The sequence below is a fragment of the Sinocyclocheilus rhinocerous genome, unplaced genomic scaffold, assembly GCF_001515625.1.
Source record: "Sinocyclocheilus rhinocerous isolate Xijiao unplaced genomic scaffold, SAMN03320098_v1.1 scaffold1156, whole genome shotgun sequence".
Taxonomy (NCBI): Eukaryota; Metazoa; Chordata; class Actinopteri; order Cypriniformes; family Cyprinidae; genus Sinocyclocheilus; species Sinocyclocheilus rhinocerous.
Window position 1 is genome coordinate 1,257,557 of NW_015630041.1, and position 17,969 is coordinate 1,275,525.

Consider the following 17,969-nt stretch of genomic DNA (forward strand, 5'->3'; position numbering starts at 1 on the left):
CGTTCATGCCAGACTGGGGAGAGAGGTGTTGTAATAATGTAAAATATGTGAAAAATAATGTGTTTTTCGAACAACCTAGTGTGAGAGCCTGTTCTAGTACACCCCCAAAACAAAATCAAGACTTTGTAAAAGAGCATAATAGGACCCCTTTAAAAAAACATGTCTATCTTTTATATTTACTTAATACACATACATAAATATACATACTTGTATGGGCTAGATATATAAGTTAATATATGAAATTGTTCCAATTTATTTTTACTTCATACAACAATATATTTTATATGGAAATGTAATACGTGAAAATATATTACATTTGTTTGTTTTTTTAAACATTTTTCATTTAGCATTAATTTATTTTTATTTCTGTTTTAGTAATTTTAGTATTTAGTATTATTTTAAGACAATATTTTAAATTTTAGTTTTTTTTTTACTTCACTTTATTTATATATTTTATTTCAATTACAATAATTTTCTTTCATTTCAATTTCAAAAATTTCAGTTAACAATAACAACACTGGTGTGTGATATACTCACGTGACCCTCCATGCCTTCTAGAGGACTCCAGTCCCTCCAGAAGTTGCGTCCAGATCTTAGTCTCATGCTCTCATCTGGCCACACCAGCTCCTTCCTCTTGGGATGATTCATTACATCCAACACCTGACTCACATCCACAATCTACACAAATGCATATGCTTCATTATTATAACAAATTTCACAAAATTAAGATCTGTGATCTGTGATCAAATTACGAGAAAGCCAGACACTCACCTGCACCCTGTAGGAGATGTCGTCCCTTCTCAGACAGGAGAGCGAGGGATTGTGATGATGATGGTGGATGTAGTGAAGATGATGGTGGGGGTGAGGATGGTTGTCCGTCCCCAGCCCTAAGGCTTCGTTTCCCAGCAGGCTGGCGAGTGTGTGGGTGTGTCGTTTGCAGGGCGGGATGGACTGGGCGGAGAGGGAGCTGGAGGGGCCGGGCGGGTCGGGGTTGGCGGCTGAGGCGTTGGTGCCCAGCCGGAGCTGGAGGGAGGTTGGCAGCGTGCGGAGAGAAAGCTGACTGCTGGAGGAACGTCTGCAGGGCTCCAGACCCGTCACAGACGTGCGGAGTGAAGACTGGCGGCTGCTGCTGTGACGATATGAGGACGACTGACTGATGACAGACGCACGAGCAGGAGACTGACGAACCAAACCAGACTGGACAGACGGAGAACTCTGACTCGTACCTAAAGAGAGAGACTGTAGGTTACTTTCTTTCCTATCTATCTATCTATGCATTTTTATCTTTTAATCCTTCCATCAATCTATCCATCAGTCCATCCATCTATTTATCTATCTATCTATCTATCCATCCTTTCATATGTTTATTTATCTTTTTATCTATCTACCCATGCATCCATTCATTCATCTATTTATCAATCAGTCTATCTATCCATCCATTTAAACATCAATCCATTTATCTATCCATCAGTCAATCGATCCATCAGTTTATCTATCTTTTTATCTATCATCCATCCATATTTTTATCTTTTTATCTATCCATCCATCTGATTATCTATCTTTTTTATCTATCCATCCATCCATCAATCTGTTTTTTTTTTAATCTTTTTACACATCCATCCACCCATCAGTCTATCCATCCATCCATTTATCTAAATGTCTGTCCAACAAGATTTAAATTAAGCCTAAATAAAACTTCACAATCCTTCAACTTTTTACAACGCATTGTCACGCCAACACGCAATGCTTGTTTTGATGAACTTTTCTAGATACTTTGGCAATAAAACACATATTATACCCATAAAGTGTCATGTTAAACCTAAAAACTCTGATAAAGTATCTGCAAATATTAACCAGGTAAGGCCTCATTACAATACAAAATACATCATAATTACAGTGGGTATAGAAAAGAACCACCCCCTTTAAAATGATCACATTTTGTTGCTTTGCAGCCTGAAATGAAGACGGACACAGTTTTTGTTTTATCCAGCTGTATTTACTCAGTGCAACTTATAACATCCAAGTGAAAGATATAACACCAACAAAAAAACTGAATCAAGCTGGAAAAAGGATCACCCCCCTCCTAAAAATGATTTGTAAACTCAATCAGTTGTAGCTAATCACCTTCTCAATGGCACACAAAGCCATTTGACTTTCAGCTGTGAAAAGGTGAATGTCCTTGCATGGCCTAGTCAGAGCCCAGACTTAAACTCCATTGAAAATCTGTGGAATGATTATAAGATTGCAGTCCACAAACGCTCACCATCAAATTTAACTGAACTTGAGCAGTTCTGCAAGGAAGAGTGGGCAAATATTGCAAAGTCTGGATGTGCAAAGTTAGTAGAGTCATCTCCCAACAGACTAAAGGCTGTAAATAAAGCAAAAGGTAGTTCAACAAAGTACTGACGCAAGGGTCTTATCCTTTTTCCAACTCAGTGATTCTGTTTTTTAATTTTTTTCTGACATGTTGGTGTTATATCTTTCACTTGGATGTTTCACTTGGAGTAAATACAGCTGGATAAAACAAAAACTGTGTCTGTCTTCAGGCTGCAAAGCAACAAAATGTAATTATTTTAAAGGGGGTTGATTCTTTTCTATACCCATTGTATATGCAAATTATACAGTAAACGTGCGTGTGTACAACCAGCAAGTGACTGTGTTTACCCAGAGAATGATGTGTGTAAGCGTGCAGTGCTGTGGGTCCTGAGCTGTGCTGGGAATCACTCGCTGCTGTCCCAGAATTCCCAGAATTCCCACTGCCACATGACAAGCCACCCGCATCACAATCTTCAACATTCCCGCCACTGTTACAGCCAGCGCCGCAACCCTTACGCAGTCTGCAGTGAGAAAGATGAGCGTCATTATTATTATAATCAAAACATGTAAATTCTCATTCATTCAACCACACACACAAACCTGTGCCACGTGTTGACGATAAAGTTTCGTATGTTGGCAATGCTGATTGGTCCTCCCAGAATGCGTCTTAGCTGTGGGTGTGTATTACAGTAAGATGTTGTCAGGGGTGACACATAGATGGGGTATCCGATTGGCTGGTCGCATGAAGAGTTTATCATGTTGCGTAGTGCTTGCTTGGCATTCTGGATGCTTCCACGCTCCGGGTTTCGGTTCCGCAAAAACACCAATTCCTGCTGCTGTCCTGCCCACAGGCCGCGTACACACTCCTTATTCACCTAAGAACATACATATAAGGAAAATCATTTACATGCTAATAAAATAAGTTTTCTTTTCCCTGTCAGTCTACTTTCTTCCATTTTATCCTGTCTTTTTTGTTGCTCACTTTTATGACCCTGAAGCTGAGGTAGCGTCTGTTAAGCATGATGATCTTGTATTCGTTGGTCCCTTCGTCCAACACATGTCTAAGGGCGAGCAGAGAGGGAGAGTTGGACAGGACAGCGCTGCGCCAGGCCGGGTCACCCTCATGAGCGATCACCAGTGTCTGCTCGTGTGAAGATATCGCCTCAAACAACACAGATGATTCCTCATACTCATCAGGGGAGGTGAAGTGATCCTGCAGAGAGAGTTTAACTCTGGTTAAAATACGAGCCAAAAGAATAAAATAATACAAGTCATATTTGAAATGAGACACAGAAAACAGATGACATTAATAGTTGTTTCAGACACAAATGTCTCACCTGGTGCAGTTTAAGTGACATGCGAATTCCAGGGACAACCACCTTTCTCAGCAGTTCCATGTCAGTAAAGATCCATTCGTCTCTTACAGATGAGATCCGGAAATCTCCCTTAAACAATGCATGCAACCCATACAGGAAAGACTCCAGATTACTGTAAAAACACAAACACACACCATTAGAACAAACGAACTGCAAAATAATGTCTTCATAACAAGCTTTTTGGAAAAACTCCAGCACAGTAAAGGATTTTTGCTCCCCCACCTGGACATATGGTGAGATGCAGTTCCCAGAGCTCTCCTTCCCAAAACACACAGGCCGTAACACAACAAAACCAACAGAGAGTCTTTCTCACTGTCCAGTGGCTGAAAGAAATAGAGAGAGACAGCAGTAAGGTAAAAAGTTTGTTTACTAACATTACAGTTCAAAAGTTTGGGGTCAGTATGATTTTTTTTCTGAAAGAATTAATACTTTTATACAGCAAGGATGCATTAAATGTAAAAAAACATTTAAAAATGCTGTTTCTTAACTTTCTAATGATAAATGGATCCTTAAAAAACATGTCATGGTTTCCTTATAATAGTAATAAATGTTTCTTGAGCAGCAAATCAGCATATTAGAATGATTTCTGAAAGGGATAGTTCACCTTCAGTTGCTGGTCCCATTGACTTGCATAGTGTTTTTTTTTTCCATACTATGGAAGTCAATGGGGACCAGAAACTGAAGGTGAACTATCCCTTGAAGGATCATATGACACTGAGACTCAAGTAATGATGCTAAAAAAAATCAGCTCTGTAGTCACAGGAATAAATTACATTTTAAAATATATTAAAACAGAAAACAGGTATTTTAAATTGCAATAATATTTAACAGTATTACTGTTTTTTTGTTGTTGTTGTTGATCAGTTAAATGGAGTCTTGGTGAGAATCAGACTTACAAACTTACAAAAAAACCTTACAAACACCAATCTTTTAAAAGGTAGTGTAGACTACTTTTCACTCATCAGCTTTTAACATATTCATCAGACATGTTTGTGTGGCTGAACATGTTTACCTTCTCTCTCCGTGAGTTGCAGTACTGGATCCAGCTGAGGTAGACAGAGCAGAAACTGTCTCTGGAGATTCCAGCCAGTCTGTGGTCATAATCTTCATCAATATTGGGGTTAAAAGTCGGATCCAAGTCAACATAGTTTCGCTCTCCGCAGTTCTTCAAGCCCTCAAGAAGGGCTTCGTTTGCCAGCCACTCTTCCAGTTTAGGAGATGCAATGACATAATAAATGATGCCCTACAAACATACAAACACGCATAAATAATAAACAAATAATTTGAAACAATTTCAGGGCATTATTTTTTTTAACTTGCCTAGCCAATTATCAAAAGAGCAGTTTGGTACAGGGTTGGAAGGTTGTCTGCTGACCTTAACGTAGTAGGTGGTGAGGATTCGCCGCAGATCAAACACCTGCAGCATAGACGCGGCACTGTTATCGGTGATGCTGTAGCCCTCCAGGGCATATTTAGTGACCAGAACCTCCCAGGCCAGCCAGCGCTGTCCGAATGCAGCATTGAAGGACAGCAGATGGGGGAGATGACCGGGCTCACAGCAACAACAGCTTTCATCTTCTTCGACTCCCTCTGTTATCGCCTCCACCTCCCTCTGCTGGCAATACGTCCCTGAGATAGAGAGAGGAAAAGAAAGGAGACAGAATCTTTTAACTAGACTAGACTCATATAATCCTTTCAAAATTAATAACTCATTTAAAATGTTATAAATGGTCTGTTTTGCTACACTGCATGAAGATATATAAATGATCTCTCTTACGAATGGTCACCTCCTCAAATCTCAGTAACCACACCCCCACCAAGTTGCTGAATACTAAATAGGCTAGGCGTTGTAAATCTGGGCAGTTATGTTAATGTGCTCATGGTTGTAACATTACTAACTTATTGATTTCTGAATGACCTGTTTTTGTGGCTTAATATTTACAAATGGCTTGGGTGGATTGAGGAGAGAGCTTTAATTTCTAAATTTAGAGAACAGTGAACCATTTCATTTAAAAAGAGCAAGCAAAATCCTGTTTTTACCTAATATATTACAATTTCAAGAACTATAACGGTCAGAACTTACTCTGCTGTTCAAAAGTTTGGGGTCTATAATACTTTTTCATGTTTTTGAAAGAAGTGTCTTATGCTCACCTTTTTTTTTTTTTACCAAAATACAGTAAAAAAAAACAGTAATTCTGTGAAATATTTTTACATTTTAAAATGTTTGTTTTGTATTTGAATATATTTTTAAAAATGTAGTTAATTACTGTGATGGCAAAGCTGAATTTTCAGCATCATTACTCCAGTCTTCAGTGTCACATGATCCTTCAGAAATAATTCTAATATGCCAATTTCGTGCTCAAGAAACATTTTTCTTATTTTGTTATTATGTTGAAAACAGTTTTACTGCTTAATATTTGTGTAGAAATCATGATACATTTTTTCAGGATTCTTTGATGAATAGAAAGTTCAAAAGAAAAGAATTTGTTTGAAATCTTAACATTACAATTTTGTAACATTATAAATATCTTTACTTTCATTTTTGATCAATTTAATGCATCTGTAATGAATAAAAGTATTAATTTCTTTCAAAAAAAAAAAAAAAATCTTACTGACTCCAAAATTTTGAATGGTATAGTGTAACTATTTGATTTAGTGTTTGTTCAATTGCTCATTTAGTCTCTCTCTCCTTAGCTTTTTCTCTCCTCACCTCTAAACTCAAGTCCTCTGAGCTGGAAGGTGATGAGGCCATTGCCAATCTCAACAAGGTGAACGAGAGCATTGAGGTAATCAGATGCCAGGATGAAGCAGTCTCCGATGCTGTAGTTTCCCCAGCGGCCCAGCTGCAGGTCTCCACACAGAGAATGCTGCAGGGAACGCGTCAAATGCTCATAGAAGATGGAGTTCAAGTTATTATCATCTGAACCTGACAACATGAGGGATGAGAAGAGATGCCCCATGTCACACAAATCTAGAACACCACAGGCAAGAAACTAAATTAAGAATGATTTTACATTTACAACAGACAATGTATGTAGTTGTACCTGGGTTTCTGTCAAGCTGCGAAGCAAGTCTAGTGTTGGAGTGATCAACTCGCTTAGTACTAAAACACAAAAATTAAACTTTAATCTTATAAATGCTTTGTGGGCTGGGGTAAAAAGGCAAAAGGAAACAGGAGATACTGATATTCAAGAGTGTCTTACTTGTATTCTCTCTCCCAAAAGCGCACAGGTCGTACGTACGAGCTGATGAAGATGGCACTGCCAAGAAAAGGGTTTAATGGAGTGGAGAAAACTGCAGACACAATGGCCTGTACGAACAACATGGCAGAGTCTGGAGGGGACCAAGTCAAGGAAGAACAGCAAGAAACAACAAGAAAGACACCTGAATTTGACAAAGCCTGTAAACTATGTTAAATCTAAAACACACTTGTGTGTTTTCAGGATACGTGGCACTGCAAATGGCTGGGCGAAGGCATGGAAGGCAGAGCCCCAGGTAATCTGCCAGGGCGCGATGTAGGTATAAACAAACTTCAACTTATAAAAGAGCTCCCATAACTACAAAACATAACACATCACACAGTTATACAATAGAACTTCTGAAAGAGTAAAAGATGCTATAGGAATTAGGGCTGACCTTGCTGAAAACGATGGACATAACGAAAAGGTCCAGCAGCAATGTCTCGGAAAACTGCCGGTAATCAAATGTGAAGAACAGGACCGTGAAGAGGACAGTGACATACTGATATGTTGGACTACTGAAGGAAGAACGCAGCAGCTTCAGCCCAGCGATGGTTATCACTAGAGCCCCGACCCTGAGAGAGAGAAAGAATTAATTGACTGCTTGTAAATAATAGCGTAGAACAATGTTGAGCTATTACACAATGATCTGGTGCAGACAGTCAATCAGTCGATAAAAAAACCACAGTAATGCTGAATGTAAGGAAATAAGAGAGCAGGTCAGATAGAAGAGGTAATACAGACTCTGTGTTTAGTTTCCTGGGGCTGGCGAGCTCCTGTGCGCTGCCACTCATCTCATTAAGCACAATGAGTGGATAGAGGATGTTTTTCTCCACAAACAGCAGCCACACATGTGTACGCTCAAACCACATCACATGGGCGGCACCTGCACACAGAAAACACACGCTTCAGTGCTGTTCATGCTAACCGAGTCCCAGCAGAACAAAGAGTGCTATCTTTACATAACTTAAATTTGCAAAATCTGTAGGATCACTTACCCCGGATCTCAAACTGATAGTACTCCCTGGTTTTGAGCAGCGGGTGTGAGAAGCAGTACCAGGGTAACTGCTTCCTCATCTGGGGCAACAGGTAGTGAGTTAACAGCCCTACTGCCCCAACCAGACCATACAGAACATAGCTCAAAAAAGGCTAGAAAAGAGGAAAGAGGGACAAGAAGAGTCAAGAACTGCCTATTTATTATCCTTTGGATATTTCACTACAGTTTTATTCGGACAGCTATTACAATTTAAAATAACTGTTTTCCATTTTAATATATTTTTTAATTGTAATTTATTTCTGTGATGGCAAAGCTGAATTTTCAGCAGTCATTACTCCAGTCTTCAGTGTCACATGATCACATGATTTCTTAATATTACCAATGTTTCAAACAGTTGTGCTGCTATAATATATCGCCCAGCCCTAGTAGAACATATTTTAATATGGCCATGTATCGGTTATCAGCCACACAAATTATAATTATCAGCATATCAGTATTGGACAAAATTTTAACATTGCTGCATCACTTATCATAGTGTTTTACCTGTAAGGCAATGAAGACAGTGCTGACGTGAATAGCGAAATACAGGACAGCAATGACAACACACACAATCACATCTGACTGTAGTCTGTCATTCTGTAGCCAGAGAGAAAGAGAGAGACACAGATGCATCATTCAAGACAGAAGAGAGCATTTGTGTCTATTTACATCTGTTTGTATCTATGTTTGAGAGATTTATGAGTACATTACTCACCACAGAGCTGCGGAGTTTCTCTGGTAAAGGATCCTGAACTTCAGAAAGGGGATCCTCTGGATTTTTCTCTTTCACATTAGGGAAGACCTTTGATTGCACTAACGAACTATACAAACACAAGATAATATTTAAATTCAGAAAATTCAAACTAACTACTGTGCAGTCAAACAATAAAAGGTCCTTAAACATCAAATCAAGAGTCACTGAATCCTGAGACAGTACATAGTCAAAGAACCTAAAGTACTTAAAGCTTATCAAAAACACAAACCCACACACTCACAGTTAAGACTTACATGAGAACAGAGGGGTCACTGCTTTGGCGGCTGAGATGGTATGAAACAGCAACCAACAGCCCACAAAACACTGAGAAAAGCACAGGAATGTGCTGAGGATCCCACGAGTCCTAAAAACAAACATAATATTCAGAGGAATATTAAATGTGCTCAACACAGAACAAATTCAGCATCCATACAAATATAACCAAAATCCAGAAAGAATTCAAAAGAAATGTGGACTGATTCATCACCTTTAGGGCGCCATAGCAGAACCCATAGAGCATCGCTATGGTGATGATGCTGCGCACAACACTATAGAGAGCTGAGAGCAGACTGGTGCATGCTGGGAGTGAAGACAGACATAACAATGAGTCTCTAAAACACAACACAGTTTTGTAGTTTATGAAATGAAATGTATGTAAATAAAAAGAAATAGTAGAAACATTGGTAACTTTACAATGACGTTCTATTTGTTCACATTAATTAACTAGATTTTTAGAACACAAACTAACAATAAAAATTAGTTAATGTTAATTTCAACATTTATTAATACATTACAAAAGTTATTAATAACAGGAATCATTTCAGAAAGAATCACAATGCATATGCTTATTTTCCACAGTCCTAATGTAAAAGTGTGCCTATGTTTTACCGTTTCCTCCGAAGACATGAATGTCAAGTTGCTCAAGCAGGTACATGACGAAAGTGTTAATCTGAGGGAGCAGCCCAATGAAGAAGATGATGGGAAAGCACAAAGTGAAAACTGGAGAGAGAAAGAGAAAGAGAGAGAGATAATGTAAAGCTGGAGTACTTAAGTCTTGTCACATCAGCAGGATTTTCTCTGTACTCAGCTCTGGAATATCTTTCCTCTTTCATAGGAATGCTGAGAATAATCGTACAGCATGCAGATTTCAATAAAAGAGCAAAACAATAACTGCTACATATTCATCTGCTGTGAATTTATGTCCTCGTGTGTATCAGTGCTCACCAATGAGGAGATCCCGCGCCTGAGACAGCAGGACGGAGCTGGTGAGAGCGACTCCATACAGAGACACTGCAGTGTAGCTGCTGTTTACACTCCCATAGTGCAACAGCCAGATCAGCCCACAGCACAGACAGAAATACACAGGCCTGCTGTAAGCGATGATTCGATTATGACCCTAAACAAACACGCACAGAAGGGTGAGAAAAACATTACATCTCTGAACTTAGACCCCCAATCTCTCATTTAACTTAAATGTTTTTTTATATTCAACAAAAAGTAATGCATGGTCTGTAATTAAATGCAATTTATCATGCTAGGTGCTATTAATTAAATAACATATAATCATGAATATACACCAAAGGGTTGAAGGCAATATGACTTAAATGTTTTTGAAAGAAGTCTATTTTGCTCATTAAGGCTGCATTTCTTTGATCAACAACAACACAGTGAAAACAGTAATACTGTGAAATATTACTACAATTTAAAATGTAACTTTTTTCTATTTTAATATATTTTAAAAGGTAACTTAATTTTGTGTGATGGCAAAGCGGAATTTTCAGCAGCCATTACTCCAGTCTTCAGAGTCACATTATTCTAATATGATGATTTGTTGCTCAAGAGACATTCTTATCATTTTCAATGTTGAAAACGCGTGTGCAGCTCAATATTTTAGTAACTGTTTGGTTACCAACATTATACAATCTTCTTTTGTGTTCAGCAGAAGAAAGAAATTCATACAGGTTTGGAACAAATTAAGGGTGATTAAATGATGACAGAACTTTCATTTTTGGGTGAACCATCCCTTTAATCACCGCAATTATCCCATTTATTTTTCCACCAAATTTACATGCTTTTAGCTCATTGTAATGAAGTGTGTTATTGTATTTGAATGTGTGTGTTACTCACATGCCGGGGTGATGAAGAGTCGGGTTGGACACTCTGGTTGAAGAACAGAAAGACAAATTTTCATAAAAAATTATTCATTATTGGTATGTTTTTGAAAAGTGTGTGATTCAAGGATTCAAAGCGTTTATTGTCATATGCCCAGTGAGGAAAACAAGTTTCCCTGAGCAATGAAATTCTTACTTTGCTGTCCACAATGAATGCCAAGACAGTGCAAAACTATACACACACATACACAAACTATTCACACATACATACACAATGTAAGAAACATAATAATAAAAACTATGCTTCTCACCTTCAGCAATGAGTACTGGCAACTGGCAATAACGAGGCAGAACTGAAAGACCCAAATGTCAGTGAAAAACCCATTAACTAGCAGCACAGAACCCAGGAAGGCCACGAGAACCGCCAGAGCCACTGAGAGCACATTCTCCAGAACCTCCCGGTTCCTGACAAACACAAACAAACACATGCAGCATCATCGGGATATGAGCTGAGACACATCAGTAATACACATTAATGTGTGGGTTTGTGTGTACCTGTCGAAGAGGGCAAGTAATGTGAGTCTGTCAAAGTGCAGCCTGACCCACAGGTACGGCAGCAGCCAGAGGCGGTAGTACTGCTTGGTTTTGTGTGGGTGCGTGTGCGAGTGATTATGCGTGGAGTCCTGCGTGCAGTGCGGCGCCTCCTGCAGGTCAGGACTCCCATCCACATCGTGCTGTTCCAACAGCTCTGGGTCCATGGACAGCAAACGATTCAGACGCATCTGAGGAAAGGAGAACTAAGCCAGGGTGAGTTTACACACACACACTGAGCTCATTGTTTCAACTGTGCTGCTTCTCATACAAGCGCTATTGTGCGCAATGCATAATCTTACACTGTATGTCAAATGTCTTTTCTCACAGTCTATGGCTGAATTATATCTCAGAGTGTTTGCATAAAGAAAACATTCAGTCTGTGTTTGTGTGTATTTGGTAGCACTCACCAGGTCATGAGGGTAAAAACGAACTGAGGTAGAACTGGAGAGGTGAGAGTCTGTTTCCCTGCAGAAAGAAAGACTTTGTTAGTTCTGGGATATTCAACAAAGGATTCTGTGCTGCATTACAGTTAACTAAAACTAAAACAATTTAAAAAGAATTACTTATGCATATATATATATATATATATATATATATATATATATATTTTTTACTATAAAAATGTTACTTTAAAAACTTATTTTATTTACATAATGTAAAAATTTTTTTTTAAATATTAATACTTATTATAATAGTATCTCAATGATAACACTAGCTGTAACTCACCAGAGGTTGTTGGACGCTCGTCTGGTTGCGGGCTCAAAGTTCACCAGGGACATGTCACATCCTCCAACCTCATAGAGAGGCGGGGTCAGCTTCCCTGAGTCACACAAACACACAGGGGGTCAGGGGTCACATAAAAGACATCACAAAGGATCACCCCCAATGCCTGCTGGTCTGCACTAAGTAGTGGTCGACCGATATTGTTTTTTTGACAGCCGATATCTTTGAAAGCAGGGTGGCCGATATAAAGCTGATATAACTGTATTTATTTTAATTATTATTTAAGAAATTTGAAATCATTTGAAAATGGATAAAAAAATAAATTTGTAAAATAAACATACTTATACTTTAGATGACAATGTATTTTCCACAAATAAATAAATATTTAATAAAAATATAATTAAAAAGGAAGTAAACTGTAACCAACAGAGCACTCAATATTCTGGGAAGTTTGTGTGCACTGGGAATCGTATTTTTTCAAATAAAGCCAAGGTAACACTCATTTTACATACAGCACACAGTGAAAATGACATGAATATGACAGTGGGCAAATGCATAAAGCGCAGCATAATTTGAAATCACGAATTTAATGTTTAAAGCATTCAATTTGCACAGACCGAAAGTCACGCAGAGAACACGCGATCATGCAGGTCACATGCACACTTCAGAAGATCTCAACTGATCAACTGGATTCGACTAAGTTTGCAAGGTTTGTGAAATAAAATTTTCATTGAATTTTCATTCAAAGATTTGTTTAAATGATGGCAAACGATAAAGTATTGTAATGTTTGCCTTTCTATTACTAATAATATAAAAGCAATCGTTATAATACTTTTTGTATACATTTTAATTCCTTTGTTTAACAGTTCTATTGTATTATTAGACAGACTTTTATCCGTATTAGACAGAACTGTTAACAACGACGGGGAACAAGAGGGAGAATGTGAGCACTGTGTGCTCAGGCGCTGCCGCTCTCAGCCGTCAAAATAAAAGTCCCGACTCGAACGCATCGGCCAAACAGAAAAACTTATCGGCCGATGCCGATATTTGAAAAATGCCAAAAATCGGCCGATATATCGGTCGACCACTAGCCAGCACTGACTAGAGCATGTGTGAGGAGGTTAAGAGATACACACAACACACAAGTTTAAACATTTACACAGAAATTTTTATCACTTTATCACTAACTTCTGGAGAGAAATAGTGTAGACACTGGACAAGAATAAACTTTCTAATGCGTGTGCGTCAAGTACGTGTGTTTGCATGAGCTATCAAATGGAGGACACTTTGAAAGTCTATGCATTCGTCTATAAGCACATGCTCAGTGTTCACATCAAAATTTAAGTATTCTTTGGGCTTAAGGTTTGTGGTTAGCAGGTTAGCAAAACAGATTGTATCCTTAATAGCAGCTATATTTTTACTGCAATGTTTGTTACCTATAATGTCGTAATACCTTCAGCCACACATTCCCCATTCTGTGGGAATCAGAATCATTAAGTGATCACATGTGTCTTGATATCAGTGAAGGCATCAGGTCCCCCAGTCTCACCCCACCGCCTCCTCTCTGTCCCCCTCTATCTCTCTGGGAAGTAAACGTGGGAGAGTGAAAACAGGAAGCCCAGGCTACCGTGTGACTCAAACGCACCGCCGGTATTTTTAGCTCCGGCCCGGCAGTGCGCCGGCCCCTGTTTCCTCCGGGGCCACCGGGAGTATACTACTGTCCGCTCCTCTGTCGGGCCCCGCGGGGAAACGAGGTCAAGCTAAGAAAGGGTCCTGTCAATCCAGACAGCTTTTATATTGGTCCTGTCTGTCAATCGTGGCCTTAGTGTAGTGGCATTTTAAGGATATAAATACCAGAGCACTGCTGTGTGATCTACACACGACACCAACATGAGACAAAGGATCAGATACAATGCAGCCTTACAACCAGAATCAAAACTGATATATATATATATCAGCTCTTTTACAACAGCTCCAAATGTGGCTCATTCAGAAGAGGAAATTTCAGTTTTATGACAGCAGTTTCACTTTTGTACATTTTCATTTGTTATGAATAATCGCAGTGGCGATTATTACAAACGACTGCAGACTTCGGCACATTTTGTTTCCTACATATCCACCATATCCAGCACTCTTTTTGTTTTCTATTCTACAAAATATCCTGTCTCTACTTCGAGGTGAGAATTTGCTGCAAATGGTTCAGCACGTGAATGAACAGCCCTAATGAATCAAACTGAATCACGAAAAATTTCAGACCTTTTTGCACACCTGTTTGACCTGATTAGATCAAAAAGTGATTATAAAAGCAATCGTTATAATACTTTTTGTATACATTTTAATTCCTTTGTTTAACAGTTCTATTGTATTATTAGACAGACTTTTATCCGTATTAGACAGAACTGTTAACAACGACGGGGAACAAGAGGGAGAATGTGAGCACTGTGTGTGCTCAGGCGATGCCGCTCACAGCGCCGTCAAAATAAAAGTTTTTTTATTCGCCTCGAACGCATCGGCCAAACAGAAAAACTTATCGGCCGATGCCAATATTTGAAAAATGCCAAATATCTTGCCGATATATCGGCCGACCACTAGCACTAAGTAAAGTTTTCAGAACAACAAGACCTCAATCTTGCAAGGCAGATGCCAACAAAACTAGAGCACTCTCATTGTAATCAGTAAAATTGTCTAAACTAAAAACACCCAACTACTGGGGATCCCTCTTCTGTGAATGCTGCATTGCACAGTGGCTCTAAAAGCTTTATTTTTCCTGTCTGTCTATAATAAAACCCTTTATTAGGGATGTAACGATTCATTCAACTCACGATTCGATTCGATTCACGATTTTGATTTTCACGATTCGATTCGATTCACGATTTTTTTTTTACAAAATGAGATTTAAGACAAATTAGAAATTAAAAGTGTCCTTTTATTATTGCTTGGACAAAATACTGTACGTTTTTGTGTACAGTATTTTGAAATAAATTGAAATATAACACTATAATAATATACTAATATAGCACTTAGTAAACTATTGCTCTTTTGTTGGTTTTGATTGCTTCTATTGTCCTCATTTGTTAGTCGCTTTGGATAAAAGCGTTTGCTAAATAACAAAATTTTAATATAATGTAAATGTAAATAACAAAACTAAACTGAAATTTTAAAACAAGCCCCAAATCAAATAAATAAGTAACACAAATAAAATAAATCTCTTCATATAAACAAACTAAGGTTTTGTCTGTGCTCTTTCCATTTAAAATTAGAGGCAACCACTGCATTTTAATCATGATCCAAACAAAGATGCTGCATACATGCAACATGAGCAGTTTTTAATCTAAATTAGATTGTATAATTTCTCAATTTTAAGCAAAAACAGAATGGTTTGACTTCAGTTTTATGAAACTATACATAAAAATATCTGCATGAAACAGCAGAGCTGAATGAGACGCAGATTCACTCTCTGCCAGCAGGTGGCGCTTAAAACGTTTCGCAAAAGAGCGACCAGTGGGAAGAATGAGTCTGGAGCCCTGATATGCATTATACAGAGGCAAGAGGAAAAGAAAAAATACCATCAAAAGACAGTAAGTTCCCCTCAGACATACATTCATATAAACCCCTACCCCTAATTGAATCGCGATTTGTTTAACATCTCAACCGATTTGAATCGTCACATATTTAAATCGATTTTCAACTGGCTCGCGGTTAATCGTTACATCCCTACCCTTTATACATTAAAATGTATACATTACATGTGACAGTTGATTTCTATGAACTTAATTTTTTTCATGATTTAGTTTAATGACAATAACTAAATCACGTCTCTTATGCTCAACAGGGCTGCATTCATTTGATTAAAAATACTGTAAAAACAGCGATATTGTTCAAAAGAACAGCATTTATTTGAAACTGAAATATTTTTTTAACATTATAAATGTCTTTCATGTAATTTTTGATCAATTTAATACATCCTTGGTAAACAAAAGTATCAATTTCTTTTTGAAAGAAATTTAAATGGTAGTTTATGTCCAATGTATTATGCAATGGTACAAAGACAGTAAATAAAACGACTAAGAATGTTAAAATGTTCTTAAAATTAGGAATATGACATCTCAGTTGGAAGGGGTAGGAGAGAACCACTGAAAATTCTACACTACACAGCATAAGAAATTCTTAATATAATACAGTTGCAAGAATAAAATTCTAGAGGAAATTAAAAAAATTAACACTTGACAGCCTGTAACAACATTAATTATTATGGTTTCCATTAAGTGATCTGATCACAAGTGGACAGCACTATATACAGGTGTAAATGGGGTCCAAACATTTAGTGATCAGACAAAATAAAACCACATTCAGACAAAATCAGAAACACATGTTAAAATTTAAGCCAATAAATATTGCCAAGAGTCAATAAAGCCAATAGCCAATAAAGTTCATGGAACATCTTCAATGCAACCAAAGTTAATACCAGGTGCACACAAGACCTAAACAATCCTTTCTCTACGAATGCATTTTTTTTTTATGACTGTACGAGCCTCATACACTCATAAAAACCCACTATACTGTGATTTTGTTGTCTTTGTCTATTCAAAAACAAGGGATATTTATAGACATATAGATGCATTATTGATCACGGGAGGAAATAAGCAAGCATGTTCCATGACCGGAAGCAAACCTTAACGCAGCAGTGGGAGCGCATCAATACCTCTAGACCACCAGGGAAGAGTTTGACTGACCAAAGAAAGACCATGTCACATGTACATGCATGTAAAATCTTATATAAGATCATGATGTTAGCGGTGTAATCAGTGTGATCCCAAACACACAAATACATGCAGAAAAATCATTAAACTGATAGCAGAAGAACCGCTGTAAACTGTAGCAGAAGAACCGCTTCTCAATATTATTAACTCGTCGTTATCTCTAGGTCACATCCCAAAACCATTTAAGCTGGCGGTTATTAAGCCTCTTATTAAGAAACCACAACTAGATCCTAATGAACTGGCAAATTACAGACCCATTTCAAATCTTCCGTGTATGTCTAAAATTTTAGAAAAAGTTGTGTCTGCTCAATTGTGCTCCTTCCTGCAAAAGAATTATATCTATGAAGAATTTCAGTCAGGTTTCACACAGGCAAAGTCCACTATGAGGGAAAATGCTGTGAAATGAAGGCCGGGACACACCAAGCCAACTTCAAAGAACTAGTGGCGACGAAAGCCGACGGTGTTCTCGCCTTACGTCGGCAGCGTCGGACCAAAAAGCTGCGCTCGAACACACGGCACAGACTACAGCCGACGGCAAACTAATACGTGCGTTCTGCGCATGCGTGAGAGGAATTAACTGTCTATATCAGTAGCTATCAATAGTATATATTCCTCGTTCAAAATGAGAAACAGAAACAAAGATATACGAGATAAACGCAGATATACGAAACGTAAACAAAGCAGCGCTTGCTTACCATTTTGAATATCAGTAACGTTGATAACTTTAATAATTTTAAGCGGCTCATGTTGTTATGAAAACATTCGCGTATTACTAAACTGAACATCCAATCAGAGCTCTCACTCACGCCGACAGTCCCGACACCGATTCAACATGTCGAATCGGGCAAACTGCCGCCGACGTGAGCCGACGAGTGGAACACACCAAACAAACTAGCCCAACCGTCGCTCGCCGTCGGCCCAACGTTGGCCAATGGCCGACCGTCGGCTTGGTGTGTCCCGGCCTTAAAGGAGGCAGAGCTTTTTCACATTTGGCTCCCAAACTCTGGAATAGCCTTCCTGATAATATCCGGGGGGTCAGAGTAGACACTCTCTCTCTGTT

The 17,969-nt window shown here is 38.4% G+C and overlaps 1 protein-coding gene across 5 annotated transcripts in view; it reads right to left on the minus strand.

Annotated features, from left to right (window-relative positions):
• The window catches only part of LOC107739878 (pecanex 1), a 43,179-nt gene that overhangs the window by 5,498 nt on the left and 19,712 nt on the right, over positions 1–17,969 (minus strand). For 3 of the 5 annotated variants that reach the window (XM_016552110.1, XM_016552111.1, XM_016552107.1), the window contains 27 exons: positions 12,153–12,246; positions 11,834–11,891; positions 11,388–11,629; positions 11,144–11,297; positions 10,849–10,881; positions 9,946–10,117; positions 9,610–9,720; positions 9,209–9,300; positions 8,976–9,085; positions 8,683–8,788; positions 8,472–8,564; positions 7,930–8,080; positions 7,676–7,817; positions 7,329–7,506; positions 7,141–7,249; positions 6,896–7,025; positions 6,737–6,795; positions 6,403–6,618; positions 5,068–5,321; positions 4,705–4,935; positions 3,915–4,015; positions 3,654–3,804; positions 3,299–3,529; positions 2,917–3,191; positions 2,665–2,837; positions 772–1,226; positions 538–678 (listed from right to left, as the gene is read on the minus strand). In XM_016552110.1, the coding sequence (XP_016407596.1) occupies positions 538–678; positions 772–1,226; positions 2,665–2,837; positions 2,917–3,191; positions 3,299–3,529; positions 3,654–3,804; positions 3,915–4,015; positions 4,705–4,935; positions 5,068–5,321; positions 6,403–6,618; positions 6,737–6,795; positions 6,896–7,025; positions 7,141–7,249; positions 7,329–7,506; positions 7,676–7,817; positions 7,930–8,080; positions 8,472–8,564; positions 8,683–8,788; positions 8,976–9,085; positions 9,209–9,300; positions 9,610–9,720; positions 9,946–10,117; positions 10,849–10,881; positions 11,144–11,297; positions 11,388–11,629; positions 11,834–11,891; positions 12,153–12,246 (4,262 nt within the window). The remainder of the gene's footprint in view (positions 1–537; positions 679–771; positions 1,227–2,664; positions 2,838–2,916; positions 3,192–3,298; positions 3,530–3,653; positions 3,805–3,914; positions 4,016–4,704; positions 4,936–5,067; positions 5,322–6,402; positions 6,619–6,736; positions 6,796–6,895; positions 7,026–7,140; positions 7,250–7,328; positions 7,507–7,675; positions 7,818–7,929; positions 8,081–8,471; positions 8,565–8,682; positions 8,789–8,975; positions 9,086–9,208; positions 9,301–9,609; positions 9,721–9,945; positions 10,118–10,848; positions 10,882–11,143; positions 11,298–11,387; positions 11,630–11,833; positions 11,892–12,152; positions 12,247–17,969) is intronic. The other 2 variants (XM_016552112.1, XM_016552108.1) reach the window with 1 other exon arrangement.